This window comes from Nicrophorus vespilloides, unplaced genomic scaffold (genome assembly GCF_001412225.1).
Source record: "Nicrophorus vespilloides isolate i.1.1-1 unplaced genomic scaffold, Nicve_v1.0, whole genome shotgun sequence".
Classification (NCBI taxonomy): Eukaryota; Metazoa; Arthropoda; class Insecta; order Coleoptera; family Silphidae; genus Nicrophorus; species Nicrophorus vespilloides.
The window spans coordinates 1-16,742 of record NW_017095981.1 but is presented as its reverse complement, the minus strand read 5'-3'; the positions used below and the strand labels follow the sequence as shown (position 1 = coordinate 16,742).

Here is a 16,742-nt window from a genome sequence, read left to right as displayed (position 1 = left end):
ACATCGTAATTTTAAAAGGAACAACAAACGTAGAAATATTAGAGTAAATATAAAATGAAAATATTATTAACTAAAATTGTAAACAAATAGAACGTAATAATTTATATCTAATCGCGATTCTATGAAATATTTTACTAGTTCTTAGTTATAGATATGTTTAATGTTTGTTTTGGCTTATATTACGAAAAAGCTTGTACATTTGGCTTTAATTAGAGTGTTCATATTTATAATTAGTATAAGTGGTTATATAATAATACTATAAAAGGTGAAGACATTGCAATTTGAAGACTTAAAAAATATGACAACTTTGACAACATATTGTAGGAAGACGGTAATAGCTACAAATCTCGTAGTTGATTCATATTAAAGCCGATATTTTCTACTTTAATTATACTATTAATACTTGTAATTAGTATGAGTGGTTTTTGAATAATTCGCAAAAATTTAAAGTGTAAATTAAATAAATATAATTATTCAACTGGAAAACGTTACATTACATGACCGTTCGTCATCGATCAACCGTGCGTTTCCTCATCGTTTCTTTGTTTAAATTAAACACCTAACGTAACCTGCAATCTTCATTAATAATCGTTTCGAGTGTTTTACGGCCGTGCCGGCATTTAAACGCGCTCTATAAATACGCGCAGTTTGTATATGCTAATGCCAAAGTTATGCATGCATCTGAAAATGTCCTTTTCTTTTTGTTTCTATTTTAAATTATAATTTCATGCTTTAATCGACGATTTATTTTTCTGTTTCAGGTGGGTTTCTTTCCTCCGTCAAGTCCCCCAAGCACTAATCTAACATCATTCGGCGTAAGTAAACTAATAGCAACAAAAAAAAAATACTGATTTGCTCACGTAAAAATCTTGCTTTTTTGTTTTGCAATTTTCTCAAGTTTTCTTGTCAAATAGATTTAATGAAATTGTTACAAAGTTATCTATTTAACTTAATAGAAAATAAATAGAAATAATATCAAATTTAAAAGTTTGAAGTGTACATCTATATGTAGATTGTTTGATTAATTATCGCTAATTATCTAATTATCATAGAATGAGGTGAAGTGGAGTTAATTACACAAAGTTTGGTTTCAATAAATGTCGTTTAATAATTAACAAAAGTCAGTTGTAACAAAATGGTCAATAATAGATGGCGTTCGGGTGGTAATTGATTCAAGGGTTGGCGGACCAGTTCTTCCATCCCTTGATCACATTGTAGAAGGCTGTTCCGGGACAATCAGTGTTATCAACTTGACGATGTCCGACCAATTTGTAGTTGGTTTGGATCTTTCCGTTGGAAACACCATAAGCGATCAATTCTTGTACGGCCTTTTGGGCAGCGGCGTTCGGGGCGGCACCTATGATCAAATAAATGAAACAATTGATAAATATAATCGTTTTGTTTTTAAATCAAATTACCGTTGAAAGATCCGATGACGCAGATGCCGATGCTCATGCGGTTCAAAGGGACGGCGTGAGCACCGTGTTTACCCCAACCTTGACCTTCGTAAACGTTACCGTCTTCACCGACCTTTTAAACAAAGTTAATCTTTTACGAATTTAATGCTTCAATTTTGTTGAAACTTACGACAAAGTTGTAGCCGATATCGTTCCAACCGTTACCATCCATATGCCAATCTTGATAAGACTTAACTCTGGAGGTGCAGGCGGCTTTGTTGTAACAGCTCGGACTATCGCCGTGATGGATGGCGACATGGGACGGTGGATTCACAGCCAAATTGTTGGAAGCCCATTTCGCTGGTCTCGCGCCCCAACCAGCTCTAGAAATGATATTCAAAGACTCTAAAAATCAAAAAAAAAATAATTCAATTAACAATCAAATTTTATAAATTTTCAATAGAACAACTTACGGGTGGCTGCGATGCAGCAGATTGCGAGGATGCAGATTTTGGCGAGCATTGTTCTTGTTGCCTCGAGCGTTTCAACTCTGATTCGAAGTTGGAAATACCTGCGATATTTATACCGGACGAAAGCCGATTATCGATATATTCGATTATTGCGATTCGTGATTCCGTACTTTTCGAGATACTCAAATTCCCAATTTCCTAAATAAGATAATCTGAGAGTTATACATATATATTTGTATATATTTTTTATATAATAAAACGCAAATTTCAAACAACTTTTACACAACAATTTCATATTTATTTTCAGAATTAAATTTAATATTTTATGATTTATTTATTTTTTTAAATAAATTTTATTGACAATTACAACAAATGTTCATAATTAATGTGTATTTTCAATGATAATATGCAACTAAATAAGATTTAGAGACAAAAACAACGTAATTACAAATATTAGACTAAAGCGCCATCTTGCGTACGAATTATCAATTAATTATAGTAAATTTTTAACCAAAATTCGGCAAATTCCATCACTTTCAATTTCAAATTATACGATGTTTAATTTCCATTATTATTAATTTCAAAAGTAATTAATTTATTTAAAAAAAATATATTTTTTCACGATTGTTTTTTAAATTAAAATTACAATAATAAAATAACATTTGAAATCAATGAATATATACAAATACATGAAATTTATGGGAAAACATAAGTAATTAAAGAAATCGACTACAACGCCATCTAGTGCATTGAATTCGTTGATTTCAAATGTTCCTACTAGATTTATTGTCATCTAATGCTAAATTAATTACTTTTTGATGTCATTGATACAATTTTTCTTTATATGGATAATTCAATTATATTTCTTGAGTGTAATTGTCACTTTGCTTACAAATTGCGTAATAATTGAGAGCAATCCTCAGTTAGACTTAGCATCTCCCTCTCTTCATTGAAGTGTTGGAAACGATGGAATTGGTGCATGGATTTGGTCGCGTTTAGTGGATTTAGCGAAGGCAATCCAATCCGAATCCGGCGTCAACTCGTCGATCGTCAAGGCCCCACCGAGCAGCAATTTGTAATCAGAACCGATCAGCCCTTGCTTCACACCGTGCACAATCTACAAAATAACCGCAAATTACGCTCAGCGTATGCCAATCACCCGCACGGATCATCTTCAAATCGATGGATTAACGCAGCGATTTACTAAGCAATGAAAGAAATAATTTTAGGTTAGGTAACTTAACCTAACCTAAAATTATTTGATTTTTTTTAACCATGATTTTGTAAACAATATCGATGAAAAGTGTGGAAGTTTATTGAGATATTCTTAAATGAAAGAAATGAAATAAAAATTTAAAGTAATCTAACCTAACTTAACCTAACCTAAAGACATCTACCATTGATGAAGATTATGAAAAGTTATGGAGATTCTTATATACCTGAATTGACACTATTAAATATATTTTATGATTTATTTATTTTTTTAAATAAATTTTATTGACAATTACAACAAATGTTCATAATTAATATATAATTCAATGATAATATGCAAATAAATAAGATTTAGAGATAAAATTATTTGATTTTTTTTAACCATGATTTTGTAAACAATATCGATGAAAAGTGTGGAAGTTTATTGAGATATTCATAAATGAAAGATATGAAATAAAAATTATAAAGTAATCTAACCTAACTTAACCTAACCTAAAGATATCTGTGTTTCTACCATTGATGAAGACTATGAAAAGTTATGGAGATTCTTACATTCCTGAATTGACATTATTAAACAATTAGTTTCATTATAAAGATTCTATGTAAATTTGGATGAAGATTATGTAAAGTTATCATTATATAAAGTTAACCTTAGATTACTTAACCTAAAATAAACTGTTTTATCATCAATAATCTATGGAAATTTTATATATTTAAGTAATGAAGTGAGAGTTATGTTTAAGAAAGTGTTTTTTTTTTAATAACAAAATTAACAATTTATTTAAATAAATAATAAAAGGTACAAAACGAACCGATATAAATATTACATGGTGAAAAGTGAATATCTTAAGATTCTTTGATTGGCGGATGTTCGATCCAACGCGCCCAAGTCTTGATCTCGTTGTAGAAAGTCTTTCCCGGACATTCCGTGGCCGACGTCTGCCTGTGTCCAACCAAACCGTAGCTCCTGCTTATCCTGTTCGTCTTCATGCCTTCGGCAATCAAATCCCGGAGAGCGTGCAGAGCTTTCTCATTTGGAAGCGTATCTGAAACGGGAACATAACAAAATCGATTACAGTTTCAGTAGAAAAGCAATAAAGTCAATAATATATATATATTTATATTTATTGCTTCTTTCACTCACCGATGAATGTGCCGATAATACAGATTCCGATGCTTTTGTCGTTCAGCGGTGGCGCATGTGCTCCGGTCACCCCCCAGCCGCGACCCTCGTAGATGTTCCCGTCTTCTCCAATCTTTAATAATAGAAACGAGAACACTTGATTTATTTTCATAACATTTATTTGCAGACTTTCCTCATTTCAATGGATTGATTGATTGATGAATACACAATCGGATTTTCAACCAATTAAATTGGTTTTTATATAAGACTTTGTTTATATTGCTAAGCAACTGAATCATCTCAAATTAATTTGAAGTGTGACAACAATTCAATTATTTTTTATAAGATCAACTAATGTTGCTAAGCAACAGACCCAATTTATATAATTGAAAATAAATAATATAACATATTGAATTAACACTTTATATAATTTAGGTTAAAAGTTCAAAAATATTTTAATTTTTGATTTTTTTTTGAAATGAGAATTCTAGTTGTAAACTTACGATAAAATTGTATCCTATATCGTTCCATTCATTCTGATCGATATAATACACAATCGTATTTTCAACAAATTAAATTGGTTTTTATAAGCCTTTGTTTATATTGCTAAGCAACTGAATGATCTCAAATTAATTTTAAATGTGACAACAATTCAATTATTTTTCATAAGATCAACTAATGTTGCTAAGCAACAGATCCAATTTATACTCGTTGAAAATAAATAAAATAACAAATTGAATTTACACTTTATATAATTTAGGTTAAAAGTTCAAAAAAATTGTAATTTTTGATTTTTTTTAAATGAGAATTATAGTTGTAAACTTACGATAAAATTGTATCCTATATCGTTCCATTCATTCTGATCGATGTAATACACAATCGGATTTTCAACCAATTAAATTGGTTTTTATAAGACTTTGTTTATATTGCTAAGCAACTGAATCATCTCAAATTAATTTTAAATGTGACAACAATTCAATTATTTTTCATAAGATCAACTAATGTTGCTAAGCAACAGACCAATTTATACTCGTTGAAAATAAATAATATAACATATTGAATTTACACTTTATATAATTTAGGTTAAAAGTTCAAAAAATTTGTAATTTCTATATATTTTTGATGAAAAAATGAGAATTATAGTTGTAAACTTACGATAAAATTGTATCCAATATCGTTCCATTCATTCTGATCGATGTGATAGTTTTGGAAACCTTTGACTGCGCCCTTGCATTTCGCTTTGGTGGTGCAACTTGGGGTAGCCGAATGATGGATGACAACGTATGGAACTGGTTCTTCGGTCAAGGCGATTGGTGGATTCTCCGGAGTCCTCGCCTTCCACTCCTTCCTCGAAACAATGTCCAAATCACCATCTGCAGAAACAAATCCCCAGTTAGCAACACTCTTTTAAAAAAAAAATGTATATATTTTCTTTTTACCTTTGAACAACTTCTTCAGTTTGAAAGGGCTGCAATTCGCCCCAACAACGAAAAGAAGTACACCAACTAAAAACACGACGTTCTTCACTGAAGCCATTGCGAATGTGAACTGTGCAATTCTCCAACGCTGAACCTCGATTATATACATATGGTAATTGCTACTATAGCGAGTTTTTTTTTTATTATTTATTTATGTAGTATTTCTTTTCGTATCTCACGATTACCAGGGAATCCCACCAATCGACGGACAAAAGTATGTTTTTCAACTATCTAGAGCGGGAGATAATCTTTGCGGTTCTTTTCTCGGACAAGATTACAAATTCTGACATTGACCTAACAAGTAAAGCAGCGTTTTTTTTATTTTTTTTTTAATGAATTGTAAACCGGTTATTTTTGCGTTTATCAATGACGCACTCGTGGATCTCCGTTTTTGGTGCACGAAACTTGGGGAACTTTAGTGAACTCTGTGGGGATTTTTTTTTCTTAACTTGTTAAGAACTTATTTGGAATTAGAATTATTTTGATAAGTGTGATTAAATACTGGTGAATCCCGGATTAAGTTTTGAATTCTCTTGCATAAAAATATTATTGAATCATTTCTTAATAGAAACCTTGAGTGAAACGAGTTTTTCAACGTTGTGTTAAATCCTATTGATTATTGCTTAACGTTAATTGCATAATTACATATTTCCTCACACATATAAATATTAATGTTTATCAAAGACAATTATTTTTACCGGATTCCTTCATGACCCAATCTTATTAATCATCATTTTCTGTTCAAATATTATAAAATAAAAATTTACAATTTAAAAAGAAAACATTTATTTATAATAAGAATTGTTTATATTGTTTAGTCAATTTCTAATAGATTTTACCAAGAAAATGGACATTATTAGAAATTATAGAAAACATATTCAAAACAATTCATATTTTCAATAATTCTCAAAAAAAAAAACTCATAAAATACACTTAATTAATAAAGATATAAATATCCTTAATTATGATCTGAAATGTAAACATAATCAATTAATTACAACTTAACAAGAAGTTTATACACTAAATTGAATGAAACTCTTTGTGTAGATTAAATACTACGAATTAAGGTAATTCCTTGGACGAAATATGTAACCTTGTGTATTTTATATGCTCGAATAGATAACGTTTTCTCAATATATGAATATTCATAATTTCACAGCTATTGCACACTTTGTTTCGTCATTTCTACTAATTATTATTCGTTATATTTTAGCTAATTAATGCAACAAAAAAATGTGATTTTAGTGCATTTTACTCTTTTAATAAGAAATATTGCAGCAACATTAATAAATACGATATTTCTTCATTTTACAATTTGCAAGTTCGAAGTCTGCTCCGTCTCATCAATCACTTCTTTTTAATGGTGCGAGAAGGCAGTTCGTGAATAAATGGTATTTCCTTTCTGCAGGGGTAGGAAATTACGGAGAGAATACGCACAGATTTAAGTAATATTTAGCGGAAAGTTAATTTCCGCACAGAACAGAGAAAACAAATTGTCAACATTAAACGATTTTTCATCTGAATTGTATAGTTGTATAGCTATGATTTAGTTTCGTAATGAAATACGAAATTTCTCGTATATTCATTCAAGTTTTTGTAAAATAAATGAAATAGTTTTAAAAGAATTATAAAATTACTTCACAAATTAGTATATTGAGAGAATTTTAGTGAATGGGACTGGAAATTGTTTGCTTGGATGAAAATTTTGTCTAATTTTTCAAGTTTTTCTTTTCTATAAATTTTGGTGAAAACTTATTGAAAACAATCAAAGTTTTATTAAAAATAAAATGACTATAATATAAATGTTATTAGTATCTTTGCTACTGAAACAAATTGTGATGATTGGACTGATAATGGTGCCTTGAGGAATGCCAACTAAATCATGCTGTTTTATAAATTTTGGGTAAAATTAGTCAACATTTTAACTGTACAACAAATGAGTGCTAATTTTTAGTTAAAAAGCAATATTTTAGTATCAGTGAATAGATTTATGTAATATTAATGAAGTTATATCAGTATATTAAATGTAATTGAGTTGTTATTTAAGTACGACAAACAAAGGAAATCTTGCAACTTCTTGGTATTAAACGAAGTTATTTATTTATCGCGCTATTAATAGTATCAAAAGAAAATCCCCCAACTAAATGTCCGACGACATCAATTAATAATATCCTTTTTTAACAAACAAAAAAGTATTACGTATGCAGTGTGTAATGTAACAAGCAGCAAAAGATATATATATAAATTTTCGCTACTCGAAAAAGCGGACGTATCTCCCGTTAATAATTGCTTTCATTTGTAATATTTCTCGCAGTTTTCCGCACGAACGGTGTCCGCTTTTCCGGCACGCGATTCGCAGCGATCGATTCGCCCGGAAAAGCTGCATCCCTTTCTCTACCTTTCCCTCTCTGAATCTATTTCTCTCTCTTTCTTTCGCATTGGAAACGTATAAACTGGAGGGACAAAACCGCGAACACTGCGTTTTTTCTTTTTTTGGTCTGTGTTCGAGGAAGAAACGTTTAATTCAATTTTCCGACCCAAAAAATTTCCACCAAAATATGGAAAACGCGAATTGAATGAATAAAAATATCTAAAATATTTATAAATAAGTCAATAAGTTATGAGAAAGTTTATAAAAAGTAATTGTCTCAAAAATGCAATATAAATTATTTATTGCGTCTTCATCATATTCATATTATTTTCTCTCTTTTCTTTTTGTTAGTCAGTCAGTGTGAATGCATCGGGGTGTTAAATTTTCGTGTGCAGCAATGGCAGATGTTTGGGAGTAGACTATGCGTTTTGTGTGAAGGGTGTAGAGTGAAATGCGGATGAACTGAACTATATACGTTCAATGTTTTCTCTCTTTTTCCCTCTTTCATTCACATCGAGATAAAGAGTGTGCGAGAGCGAGAATTTTTGCCCATTGTAGTCGAGTTGCGAGTGAGTTGTCAGTGAACGTTTATTCTTATTGCAATCTACACTACACTCTCGAATCCCCAAAAGTGATACAAGAACGTTCACAAACTAAATCAAAAAAAAAAAAAAAACTTATTCTCATATCAAGTTTCTATATTTTATTCAATACATTTTCTATTAAGTAACTTAAATTTGATTTTTTTTCCCTTTATTTGTTTAAAATATTGATTCTTAATAAACTATTAACAACAACAAAAGTATTCAAGTTTTTGTTGAGAAAATTTTCATAAATTTTTTGTTATAAAATTTTTGATTTTCATGTTTTAAATTTGATTAAAATTCGATGTGATTCGATGTAAGTTTGTAGCTTGAGTTTCTTAATCACGTTCGCAAATAAACTCGAGAAATGAAAGAAGAAATAAAAGGTGAAGAAGAAGCGGAGACAGTCACAAAGCGTTCGCAATATCCAAATTACAGAGGAAGGCAAAGAACTAAATAAAATGGAGCAGGAGCAGTTCGAGAATTACAATCGAACTCTGTATTTCGTGAGTGAAATAAAGGCGAACCTGGAAAGCGATTTAATTCTTTGATTGCTTTCCTTCGCTTCCAATGACTTCTTTCTTTATTTCTTTCCCTCTTTTTTTTTATATTTAACACTTCTTTCGCCGAGTGAATACATTTAATGCGTTGTAATAACGTGCACACCTTGCGGCGATATCGCGGCCAAAACCATCACCATTCACAATAAAACTGAATCCCTTTCAAGCGAACTTGAAGCGACCTGAAAGAATCGAAAACCAAAGTAATGCAGTCTTGCGAATTATCGAGCGAGAATTTATAATGTTTGGTAATTAATCATGTATAATATTTCGGTTAAAACTCGTTGATGGATGGATGGATGAAAAAGAAAAACTTAATTATTTCTCTATTCTTTTTAATTGTGTTAACTAAATGGTAATCGAGGTTTAAGTTTATTTCGGTGAGATTAAAACTAGTTAATTTGGTGGTTGGACGGTTCGCCGATAGATGGCGTACTTTTGCAATGTTCTAAGGATATGCCGACCAGTTGGGCCATCCTCTGATGTGATGGTACAGCTTGTATCCGGGACATTTGGTGTTCTTCAGTTGACCGTGCGCGACCATCCGGTGATCCCAGCTCAAGTGATTTCGCTCGACCCCGCATCCTATCAGACTCCTGAGGGCCGTCAGCGCCTTATCGCTCGGCATAATTGCTGCAAAATTAACAATCGAAAATTAGCTCTTCTCTAATGGCTTCAGGATTTACGCGAATCATTTGCGCAGTTTCCTTTCACGTCCCGAAAGGGTTGGAAAAGGATTACGGAATGTCCCGGCGCATCCACTTACACGTGAAATCTCCGATCATGCAGATTCCTATGCTCACTCGATCCAAGGACGTATTGTCTTTTCCCATCTTGCCCCAACCGACACCCTCGTACACATTGCCATCCTCTCCAATCTGCAAAAAAATGCAACTGTTTTACTACTAAAATAGAAATATTTATAGGTTAGTTTAGTTTCATAACCTATAAATTACATTAAATTATTACCAAAATACTATTATAAATATAAAAACACCTGATTTTAAATCAAACTGATTCTATCTTGTCTGATTAGCTTATGTCGAGTGTTAATTAAATGTCTCACTCACTTTCAATAGACGTAATTAAAAGTTGTTGATTTTTTTTTTATTTACGAGATAAGGAGTAAAAATATGGAGCTGTTTACATCCCGATTCGCATCTGGACGATTTGTTGTTTATATTTTATCTCGTTTGTCCCAAAACAACACAAAAAAAATACTAATAATTTTATATGTCGATCAAATACTGATGACAAATGTAAGAAGTGTGTCGTGCGGAAAACAAGGAATTCGATCGCAATGTCAGGATAAACGTCACTTTGACAGTATGATAATTTTAATTTTGAAAACGTCAATTTGACGGTTCAATAATTTGATTATGAGAAATGTCAATTTTACATTTGATGACAGATGGCTCTTAATATGATGTCTTAATGCAGTGATCGGCAAAGTGCGGCTCCAGGGCCGCTTGTGGCTCTTTGGCCCCTTAAGTGCACATATATTTATTAAGTATGAAATTTAGTTTTATTTAGTGTACTACTTATTAAGTGTAATAAAAGTTTACTAAACAAGTATTTGACTCTTTGGCTAATAAATTTGCCGACCACTGGACCTAATGGATGAGAAATAATACCAGAAAGTTGTATCCGATGTCCGTGTATCTGAGCCATTTGATGTGGTTCTTCTGGATGGACCTAACTATGGCCATGCAATTATCCTGGTTCGTGCAGGTCGGCGTCTCCGAGTGATGGAGGACCACGTGCGTCGCCGGATGCGCCCTCAGGGATGTCGTCTCGCCGGGCGCCGCTCCCCATTCAGCTCTGCTAATCACATTTGGACACACCCCAACTACATTCAACACAAAACAAACAGAAAACAAAGATATTCAAAAGTTTCTCTTTCGTTGCTAGGGACGCTTATCTAACTGTTACGTTGCTAAGGACGCTATCTCAGTTGTCAGGGACGCTTTTCGGACAATTGTCATAAGTTTCTTGAAAAAAATAATGAATTTAATTGAAAAATTATAATGAAAAGCAAATATTTTGTAATAAAATTATATGAAATGCGTTTTATTTAATTGGCAAGCAATGGAATAGGGCACAATGGAAATGTTTATTACAATTAGTCGTTACAATAATATTCAATAAAATCATTATTTCCGATGAAACAAGCTAATTAAAATTATCCTTCGGCTGATGTTAATTATATCATTCCTCTCTCTCTCTCTCTTCTTTTATTTTGTTTTGTTCTGCTCGTTGTTTTCATTCGAAAAGCGTACAAAACAAAACAAAAAAAATGCCAATTAATTGTCGAAACGCGCATTCATTAACTCGTTCGATTGTTTTTATTCTTCTCTTTGTTTTCGACGTGTTGTTTGATTTCGTCCCATTATCATTTCGTATTATTGTTACTATTGTTGTTGTTATTGTTAAAATTATTATTATTATTATTGCTGTAAGTGCGCCCCTTCGCGTTAATTCGGAACGAAATTGATCCTCATTAAATTTTAATTGAAATCACTCTGCTCGTACACACACATATCCAACACTGAATTCCGCCCACGCTTTGTTCGCAATTAGTTCATTTGTCACGCTTTATATACGTTTCGTTTTAGGTGAGATTTATCGTGCAGTTTAGCTAAACTAACCAATTTTTTTTTGGTTACTCACAATTCATTTAATTCAAGATTTATTTTTATTTTTTAAAAAGTATTATTATTTATATAATCTGACAAAATTTGAAGAAAATTTACTTTCGTATACCAGTTACTAGAAACGTCTACAAGCTTACAAGATTTTTGGCAAGGACGCCGTTGCGTTGCCATCGACGCTATACCAGTTGCTAGGGACGCTTCTTAGTTGCTAGTGACGCTTTACCAGTTGCTAGGGACGCTTCTTAGTTGCTAGTGACGCTATACCAGTTGCTAGGGACCTTCTTAGTTGCTAGTGACGCTTCTTAGTTGCTAGTGACGCTTTCCAGTTGCTATGGACGCTATTACATTATTATTAATTATATAGAAACCGTGTCTTTTGTATTAAACAATTATTCAACTTGTTTTATGTACATTCATCCTCCTCATACAGCGACTTTCTAGAATTATAACTTTGTTGAATTCTACATTTTATGTATACGATCTCCTTAAACTGAAAACCCATCTTAACTCACCTCCGCCGCCATATCTTGCACAATAAAGGTATCGTGTTTTTTTTTCTATTTCTTTTTCTTCTTCTAATAAATATAAACGTGTATTTACTCACGAACGCTTCCGACCAAGCCAATGGAAATAAACAGCGAAACGGTCGCAGACATCGTTCCAGTTTTATTGCTTCTTCCTACACTCTTCGGCGCGACTCTCACCAACTACTGCTGCTGCACCTTTGTGTCTATTTGTAAATATTGAACGAGTTACGTGTGCGTGTTTGCATTGCGTATATTGCATCCACATGGATGCAACGAAATTAAATAACACACAAAAAATATGGATGAAGAGGAGGAGAATTCTTAATCTGCAATTATCGCCAAATTGATTGAGCAACGAGACGACCACGTGCGCTCCGCTTATTGCGACTGCACTTGAACTCTGCTGCAATTTTTGGTGCAAATCAATACATCATTCTTGTTTTGCGTTTTACGTAAACACTTAACTGCTGAAATATCACACGCTCATTCAAAAACGACAGTTTTTTTTTTTTCCTGAAAATTATGTGGACAGTTTTTGTCCAACCAATTTTAATGTTTTTATATATTTTTAAAAAGTTAAACATTGTAAACATTAGTTCATTTATTTGTTTTTTTCGGTTTGTGTGTTTTCAATGAAATATAAAACTATTGACAACTATTGGAAATATTCGGTAAAGGTCTGAATACAACTTGGAGATTACATGTGTAAATAAATAAAACTAGGACTGTGTAAAAACAGATAGGAATCGAGAGAGAACTTGAGAAATGATAGAACACTTCCTCAGGACAATTCGACTCGCTTCCGTTTCCTTTCCTCTACTTTCTCTCTTCATCTCTATTGCTCGCATGTATTTTATGTAGTTTTACGTTTTTCTTGTTGTGTTTTCGAGCACTTGCCTGTTTTTGCTTCCGGCACTTGTCTAAACTTGTGCACACAACATCCTCGAAGACTTCGGTCTGCTTCTTCTTCTACTAAAGTTTGGAACGACGAATGAATGAATAAACCGACTTTTTTGTTTTCTTGCAGATTTGCGGTAACGAGAAGGACAAAGGGAAGCTGGCCGGACCGGACAAACGGAAAGCGGATGACGGCGAACCCAACAAGGACCTCAAAAAGGTAAGTCCAAGTAGCAAAAACCCAACGTTCATTCACGGATTTGCGCACTCCGTTCATCCCCGAGCTCTTATTAAAATTCAACAATTTGTTCACCCTAAAGCTTATTTCATATATAAATTTCTTATTTTAAATGTTTTTGAAGGATTTTTAATGTTTTTATATATCAAATCTTATTAAACGCTTTGATATTACCATAAATTTCGTAATACTTGGCTATACTTGATTAAAAACGTCTTATAAAGAAGGACATGTCTGGAACGCAACGAAGGCAATTACAGTTACCATCATCATCATCATCCTATCATGGTAATCAAAAACGGTCTTTAGGAATTTCGAAATTGCTTTTCGCCCCGACGCAACAAAGACTAAGAAAATTTAAAAAGAATTGAAGAAGAAAAAAAACAATGGAGAATCTCGTTAATGAATCCCCGGATTGATGATAATAATAATGCGGCAACCATACGTACACCTTCCCTATCTACAAACGGTGTGATCGTCTCGCTTTTCCTTTGATGCTTTCGCAATTAATTTTCAAAATGCAATTTAATTGCCGCCGCCGCCGCTTCTCCACTTCTCGCACTCTCTCTTTCTCTCTCTCTATACACGTGTGTGCGTTTGTGTCTTCGGTTGTGGATGAGGATTGGCGCAGGGGTGGCTCGAGGAGTAATTAAAAATAATTCGCCGCGGTTGCCGTAAGAGAGGGATGGGAAAGTGGGGTTTGGGTCGTAGGGCGCCCCATAGTTCGATTCTCTCCGACACCTATTTTAATGCCGTCCATTAGCCGCTTGAATTGTTTATGGCCTCGGATTATCCCGTTCGCAATTTCGTCCGTATCTCTCTCTTCACCTACACCTTCGCCCTTGATCCACAGTTTTTTTTTTCTTCATTAATTATTGGTGCAGTTTAATCCAATATAGTTAATTGTCTGATTAATTTATTCAAAAGAAGAAGAAAAAACGAGTTTTGCTCACGAGACTAAACTCAATTTGACGTTGACAGCTCAAGTCAATGTGACATTGATAGATGAACTTAATTTGACATTGACAGCTGAACACAACTTGACGTTGATTATTAATACATTGTTTTTACATAATTACCTAAAAACAAGCATGTTTGAAATTACCTAAAAACAAGCATTGATAGATGAAATCAATTTGACATTGACAGCTAAACACAACTTGACGTTGATTATGAATACACTGTTTTTACATAATTACCTAAAAACAAGCATGTTTTATTTACAATCACAAATTGGAGATTCCAATTTGATTACAGCATGAAATCAATTTGACATTGACAGCTAAACACAACTTAACGTTGATTATGAATACATTGTTTTTACATAATTACATAAAAACAAGCATGTTTGAAATTACCTAAAAACAAGCATGTTTGACATTGATAGATGAAATCAATTTGACATTGACAGCTGAACTTAATTTGACATTGACAGCTGAACACAACTTGACGTTGATTATTAATACATTGTTTTTACATAATTACCTAAAAACAAGCATGTTTTATTTACAAACACAAATTGGAGATTCCAATTTGATTACAGCTTGAAATCAATATTACATTGACAGCTGAAATCAATTTGACATCAACAACTAAATTCAAATTGACATTGACAGTTGATGTTATTTGACGGTGATGATGCTACAGTATTTTTGTTTTATAGAATTTTGCGGAATTTTTATTGAGTTATGAATGTATCAAGTATTAGAGATCTGAGCACAGCGAACATCGAAACGCTATTACTTAATGGAATACAATCCCACCCTCTTTAATTATTCAAAAAGCCAATGGCAATTGCATTTCGTGCAGGGGGGTGGGAGGGGGTCGGATGGACGCCACCCACAAGTTAAACGACCAATGGAAAATCACCCTTTCCCCGCCGCCTCCTCCTCCTCCACAGACACGACCGCCTCCAAATCTAATTTTAGTATCCACTCTGCAAATTATTTACACAATATCGTGCACTTCGCAACGATCACCTTTTGTTTGCTAAAGTTTCTACCGATCGAGGGCGCACAATTCATACGTCAAATGAAGCTTTTGTTTCCACCAAATTCCAATCTACTTATTCGAATGCTTGTAAAACTCAATTTAAAATACAATTATTACGCATTGTTTCCAATTATTAACATAATTAAATTTTCAATTTTATTTAATTCATTTTTTTGAGATTAAGAATTCAAGGTTTATCAATGAATTTTTATCAATAATTGAATTTGAAAATTTAAAAAGTATCTTAATCCAGTCCTGTCTTAATTAATTTGTTGAATTAAAGAATGAAGAAACTAATGGAAACTAATAGTTTTTTGTGTCGTAAATTAACAATTTGATTCAGCTTTTACAATTGAATCGGTTCAACCAAATACTAAATTTATACCTTAGTCCGACTCTGCACGGATTAGTTTCGGAATGCGAATGCTAATACATATCCTTTTGTACTCTGCATCCTGCAAACAAAACATAAAAAAAATATGCATCGCCTCGCATTTATTGCTCACATAATTAAAACTTTAGGAAAAATAAATTTTCGCGCTTTTGATGTTTTCGCCGCACGCGTAACATTTCCTCGCTCCGCGCGCTCGACTTAATGAAATAAACATGACAAAAAAAAACACACGTATTTCATTAGCAAACACAGACGGACATAGAAAAAAATAAGCAAAAATTAAATAAAAGTTGATGTTGAAAGTGTTGCAGCTTTAATATAAAAAAAAATAATTAAACAGGACCGGGATTGTATTTATAATCCACTTAAATTAATACCCTCTCACTGTATCTTTTTTTTTTTGATGCGTGTTTGTTTCGTCCTTGTTTTGTTATATATAAATATTAACTCTTGTTTTTTGTGTGTGCATTTGTTTCTTTTGTATCGTCCTTTGTTCACGTCGAAACAAAGGAGTATTAAATTAATAGTAGGATGTTGGGCCGGACAAAAATTAAACAAGTCCGTCCATGGTTGGAGTACATTTGGTTGTCTATACGCATTTTGATTCAATTACAACTTTACTATTTTAATTAAATGTTCTTTTTCCATGTATTTTTTTTTATAATATGCTTTTAACATACAATTTTGTTTTACCTGAGCTTTACACACTAATTACAAACGGTTATTCATTGAAAAAAAAAAACAAATTTAATATTTAAAAAGTTTTTCATTAATTTTCTCGAAAACTGTAATACATAGAATGAATCAAAAGGATGCATATAAAAGCTCAATGTTTGGGGAATCTA

At 32.5% G+C, this 16,742-nt stretch overlaps 3 protein-coding genes across 3 annotated transcripts; all 3 read right to left on the bottom strand.

Moving 5' to 3' along the window:
• Positions 1 to 1,148: 1,148 nt before the first annotated feature.
• On the bottom strand, positions 1,149 to 1,934 carry LOC108569068 (peptidoglycan-recognition protein SC2-like). The gene is made up of 4 exons (XM_017930460.1): positions 1,871 to 1,934; positions 1,588 to 1,802; positions 1,419 to 1,530; positions 1,149 to 1,357 (listed from the first exon to the last, which is right to left on the bottom strand). The coding sequence occupies exons 1-4, from the start codon at positions 1,917 to 1,919 to the stop codon at positions 1,173 to 1,175; spliced, it is 561 nt and encodes a 186-aa protein (XP_017785949.1). The 5' UTR covers positions 1,920 to 1,934; the 3' UTR covers positions 1,149 to 1,172.
• A 1,500-nt stretch (positions 1,935 to 3,434) lies between these two features.
• LOC108569066 (peptidoglycan-recognition protein SC2-like) lies at positions 3,435 to 5,776 on the bottom strand. Its single transcript, XM_017930458.1, has 4 exons — positions 5,642 to 5,776; positions 5,358 to 5,575; positions 4,224 to 4,335; positions 3,435 to 4,125 (listed from the first exon to the last, which is right to left on the bottom strand). Exons 1-4 carry the CDS (start codon positions 5,736 to 5,738, stop codon positions 3,926 to 3,928), a joined length of 627 nt encoding a protein of 208 aa, XP_017785947.1. The 5' UTR covers positions 5,739 to 5,776; the 3' UTR covers positions 3,435 to 3,925.
• Positions 5,777 to 9,513: 3,737 nt separating this feature from the next.
• Positions 9,514 to 12,643, bottom strand: LOC108569067 (peptidoglycan recognition protein-like). Its single transcript, XM_017930459.1, has 4 exons — positions 12,454 to 12,643; positions 10,830 to 11,044; positions 9,962 to 10,073; positions 9,514 to 9,828 (listed from the first exon to the last, which is right to left on the bottom strand). Exons 1-4 carry the CDS (start codon positions 12,503 to 12,505, stop codon positions 9,644 to 9,646), a joined length of 564 nt encoding a protein of 187 aa, XP_017785948.1. The 5' UTR covers positions 12,506 to 12,643; the 3' UTR covers positions 9,514 to 9,643.
• Between the last annotated feature and the right edge of the window lie 4,099 nt (positions 12,644 to 16,742).

Bases quoted from the DNA above. Each gene is read 5' to 3' on its own strand.
- LOC108569068 (XM_017930460.1), bottom strand. From the start codon at position 1,919: ATGCTCGCCAAAATCTGCATCCTCGCAATCTGCTGCATCGCAGCCACC. The intron at 1,803-1,870 runs GTAAGTTGTTCT...TTTGATTTTTAG, and splicing joins CTGCTGCATCGCAGCCACCC to AGTCTTTGAATATCATTTCT. The intron at 1,531-1,587 runs GTAAGTTTCAAC...TTTGTTTAAAAG, and splicing joins ATATCGGCTACAACTTTGTC to GTCGGTGAAGACGGTAACGT.
- LOC108569066 (XM_017930458.1), bottom strand. From the start codon at position 5,738: ATGGCTTCAGTGAAGAACGTCGTGTTTTTAGTTGGTGTACTTCTTTTC. The intron at 5,576-5,641 runs GTAAAAAGAAAA...TTGTTTCTGCAG, and splicing joins ACTGAAGAAGTTGTTCAAAG to ATGGTGATTTGGACATTGTT. The intron at 4,336-5,357 runs GTAAGTTTACAA...CTATTATTAAAG, and splicing joins ATATTGGATACAATTTTATC to ATTGGAGAAGACGGGAACAT.
- LOC108569067 (XM_017930459.1), bottom strand. From the start codon at position 12,505: ATGTCTGCGACCGTTTCGCTGTTTATTTCCATTGGCTTGGTCGGAAGC. The intron at 11,045-12,453 runs GTGAGTAAATAC...TGTTGAATGTAG, and splicing joins TGGCTTGGTCGGAAGCGTTC to TTGGGGTGTGTCCAAATGTG. The intron at 9,829-9,961 runs GTAAGTGGATGC...TTAATTTTGCAG, and splicing joins CATGATCGGAGATTTCACGT to CAATTATGCCGAGCGATAAG.